Source organism: Brassica napus, chromosome C3, assembly GCF_020379485.1.
Source record: "Brassica napus cultivar Da-Ae chromosome C3, Da-Ae, whole genome shotgun sequence".
In the NCBI taxonomy this organism is placed as follows: domain Eukaryota; kingdom Viridiplantae; phylum Streptophyta; class Magnoliopsida; order Brassicales; family Brassicaceae; genus Brassica; species Brassica napus.
The window spans coordinates 34,277,536-34,282,174 of NC_063446.1; the positions used below are offsets into that span (position 1 = coordinate 34,277,536).

At 24.4% G+C, this 4,639-nt stretch overlaps 1 protein-coding gene across 1 annotated transcript; it reads left to right on the plus strand.

Moving 5' to 3' along the window:
• Window positions 1-3,435: 3,435 nt before the first annotated feature.
• Window positions 3,436-4,332, plus strand: LOC125583701 (glycine-rich protein 3 short isoform-like). The gene is made up of 2 exons (XM_048751117.1): window positions 3,436-3,596; window positions 3,953-4,332. Exons 1-2 carry the CDS (start codon window positions 3,488-3,490, stop codon window positions 4,204-4,206), a joined length of 363 nt encoding a protein of 120 aa, XP_048607074.1. The 5' UTR covers window positions 3,436-3,487; the 3' UTR covers window positions 4,207-4,332.
• Window positions 4,333-4,639: the final 307 nt, after the last annotated feature.

Genomic DNA, 4,639 nt, shown 5'->3' on the forward strand with positions numbered 1-4,639 from the left:
TTTGATCCGTAAAAATTATATAAAAATAAAGAAAATAGAAAATCTGATATAAAATAATAATATTTGATTACAAATATTTTTAAAATTACATACTTTTAAAAAGTTTAATAACTAGATAATTAAGTTAGTGAATAAAATACTATAAAATTATATAGAGATATAAATTAATATATATATACATGTATATAACGGATGAATCAGATATATGTTTTTAAAAAATATTAGTATTTGTGATTTTCTCCGCTTTTGATGGATATTGAATTTTGGTATTTGCTTTAATTTATTAAATTACGAATATCCGGATTTTTAGATCGAATCGACGAATAATAGATCGAATCAAAATTTACGGATATTTTGTTCATCCCTACTTCTATGCTCTACTTACGATGGATATAGATCCGTCTTTATCGACTGCTTAAAATCTGCCGGGCTAAGATTTCCAGAAGATCTTTAAAGTAGAGATAGTGGACGACTTCTGTGCCCAATTAATAAAAATACTAAACTATGATCCAATAATGTAACTCTACATGTATTAACATGTGTCTGCTTGCTCTATATTTAAAGACGTCGACAAGAAATATCTTAAAGACTAGTGAGGTTGCCCTTTATCGAGTTTAAAGTTTCTGCACAAATGTATTCAACAACCCACCAAGGGAGCCGACATAACGTATACTTTGTTTGATACTTATCTCATTACCAAAAGCTGCAAATATATCTATATTATTAAAAGAAAAGTATCCATTTGAAAATTTTCTTCCTTCATTAATTAATTTTTTTTACTTGTTTTTTTCAGTTGCATTTATGAAATATCCTAAAACGAATAAAACTGCCTAATTTATTACTTGTCTTTTCAGTTACATTAATGAAATATACTTAAATGAATCTAAACTTCCTATTTTACGTTTGTCTTTTTCAGTTATCTTAATGAAATATCCTTAAAAAAATTTGGACATAATGTCATTTAATCAACCAAAAAAACTCATAAGTTATCCTTACGTGCATAATTTTAATAATGAAGATTTTTAAAAACGTACATCATTAAAATGTTACCTAAAACATGCAGCACTAATTTATAACATGCATTAATAAAACTAGAATTTGACTCACACAATTGTACGGATATTATTTTCAGTTGATTAAATTTAAAAATAATTATTTATTCAAAAAATATTTAAGAATAACTATGGTTTTAAAAATTATAAGGTATTATTTGCTCATAACTCATTTGTCATTTGATAAATTGTTAGAAAGAAAATTTTAGCATAATATAACTCAGTTGTCATTTGCTAAATTTATGGTTTTTATTTATATTTTTTATTATTTAATTATAATATTTTTATTTTATATTTGAAAGATAAATGATTTTTTTTTCAAACAATATTTTTGTAACTGTATTTTTAAAAAAATAATCAATTAAAATTGTTATTATCATTGAATATCATTATTTTTGACATAATATGAGTTTTCGTTTATATCAAAACTTATCATATTTTAGGATAATTTTAATTTAAAATGTAATTTTCATATTTTTTAAACAAATTCTAAAAATATTTTTAAAATATTTTGTTATAATTGTTAAAAAAAATATTGAGTTGCATTTCAAATAAAAAGGTAAAGATATTAAAAATATTCTAATTAAATATGTAAAATTTAATATAGTTTTAAGGAAATTGTCAAAATAAAAAAAATTACACATAAAATAATCATGATTTTTGTTAACTGGGCGGATCATTATTTATATGATATCGCACACGAAAGAAATTTTTTTTTAAAAAAAATTATCTAATTAACTCTATACTCATTTTTTATATTTCTTATATGATATCACACATTCGTAAAAAAATAGATAGTTTAAGAAGCAAAAAAAAATATTTACTTAATGAATATAATATGAACGAATATTACAAATACATCATTTAATAAAATAAATAATTAAAAACTGAAAATTCATATCCGCACTGGCAGGGTCTAGTATCTTGTTATTTAATTGCTACTAAAACTGTCATTTTCTGAAAATAATGCAATTATACTTATGGTCAGTCCCGGTCTTGGGATATCACGTACGGTCCAATACAAAAATAAAAATTGGGGCCTGAATAATTCATAAAAGCAAATTTAAAAGAAAAATAGAGCTTGACCCATACGTCCGTGCGGATATTATTTTTATTTTATAAATGTATAATTAATATATAATTTAAATATAATATTAAATATTTTAAATATTTTTTTTATAATTTATTATTATATATAATATAAGTCTATTATTTTATTGTTTAGATTTTTGATTTGACTTTATTAATATATAAAAAAAATTTATATACATTGAATTTGTTATTAATTTTTATTACAAAAAAAATAACTTCTAGTTTGGTACAATAAATTCATAACTTGAAATAATCAAATAGATAACCTCATTCAAAATATTTTTTTTTATTTTTCACAGTTTCTATATAAAATATTTTTATACTTTATTTAGTTGTACTATAGAACAAATATTTGGTTAGGATCATATTTATTTATTTTTTGTGTTTCAAAATATATACTTTAGCATCTCCAATTTTAGTATATAGCAAAATTTTATAAGTAAATTTTATACATGCTTTACAAATTTTAACCTGTTTTAATGGTGAATGATATTTTAATGTATTAAAATATAAAAATAAGTTAATTTATTAATTTAATATAATTTTATTTTTAATTCATATAGTACTTCTATTTTAGTATAATATACGCTATACTTAGAAAATTTATGAAAATAGCATACAATTGTTTTATAGTAAAATCTTAATTAACATTTATTTGAATTATATTATAATTCTAATCACGAAATTAATTAAGGCATTATGATATTAAAAAGTATTTAATTTTTAGTTAGATTTTTGTTAGATTTTTTCAACAAATTTTTTATAATTAAAATAATATTAAAACAGTTTTATAGGTGAAGTTGTTATATGTGTTGATTATATAAGAAGTGATATCTTAATGATACCAAAATGTTAATTAGAAATAAATGAAATATAATTTTCTAGGAAATGTCTTTTTTTTTAAAAAAAAATCACATATGAATAGAAGTGTTAACTTCTATTTTAATAGAATAGATAATAATTTTATTATCTTTCTTATATTAAAATAAAGAACAATAATATTTAAGATTTACTTGTTTTTATCTTTTAAATGTCTCACAACTTTTTTGGATTCCTATCTTCTTCAAAAGATGATATTACTAACAAAAGAAATCGGTTTCCAAAAATCTTAGGCCCCATTCATTTGTTTTACCGGAATGATTAAAACCGGGGCCTGCTTATGGTTTGATAAAAGAATAATATTCATCTTTTTTTTTTTTGATAAATATTCATCTTTTTTATTGCCCTATGGATTACCTAATTCGTCTTTTGTCATCCCCTCCTCCTTTTTCTATAAATAGAGAGAATGAAGGGAAACATTTTATTCATCTCTTCTTCTCCATAAAGAGCGTGCTAACTTATATATGTATATGCAGTTAAAGAAAATGTCATCCAAGACTTTGCTTCTGTTAGGTCTCTTTGCATTTCTTCTAGTTGTCTCAGAAATGGCCGCGGCATCTGCAAGGCAGTCGGGTACCTTAAACTATTTTATAGAAACCAAAAAGAATTCGTCAGCCTATTTTGTTCGTTTTAAGTTTAGGAAGTTGGTATATTATTTTTTGAAATACTAAGTAAACAAACTTACGATGTCAAATCCTTGTTATATACGTATTAGACTATCCCAAAATATTTTAGAAGTTTGATGCGATTTTATATAGAACATCAGTTTTATGTTTCTTGGTTTTTTGAAAAATAGAAATTCCAATTTATATTCAAAATTTAAAAGGTTTTAATAGAAATTTAACATCAAAATGAGGAGACGGAATGTACATAGCACTAGGCACGTGCTAAACAAAATCTTTGAAATAATGTGGTGTTTTTGGGGGCAGGCATGGTGAAGTCAGGAAGTGAGGAAACTGTGCACCCTGATGGATACGGAGGTGGTCATGGAGGCAATGGACGAGGTTACGGCGGAAGAGGAGGCCACGGGGGCAAAGGAGGAAGAGGTGGCCACGGAGGAGAAGCTGTTCAGACTAAGCCTGATGGATTTGGAGGTGGCCACGGGGGCCATGGAGGACACGGGGGCCATGGGGGACACGGGGGGCACGGGGGAGAAGTTATTCGGACTCAGTCCGGTCACTAAATATCTATATATAAGTCTTGTATGCACTTACGTGTGTGTATGACGATAAAATAAACTTGGTGCTTTTGTAATAAAGTGACTCAAGTTTAAGAAAATAAACTATGGGAATAAAATGTCATAATGCCATATCTCTGTGTTCGAGTTGATTTGTGCAACACCATCTCCATCCCTAAAGTGAGCTAATAATCTTTTTAAAAAACTATATTAGTATTTTAATATAATCTTATATCTATACTATTAAAGTTTCCTATGTTATAAAGATCTTAAAAATATTTTTTTAGAAAGAAATATCCATTTCTATTTCAAATAAAATAAAATAACAAAAAAATCTTATTCAACTTTGTGTATTTCAAACAATTTTTCAGATAAGATTCTTACTACAAATTTTTTTTGCATGTACAATATATTATAGTTTCTTTTAAGAAAATATATT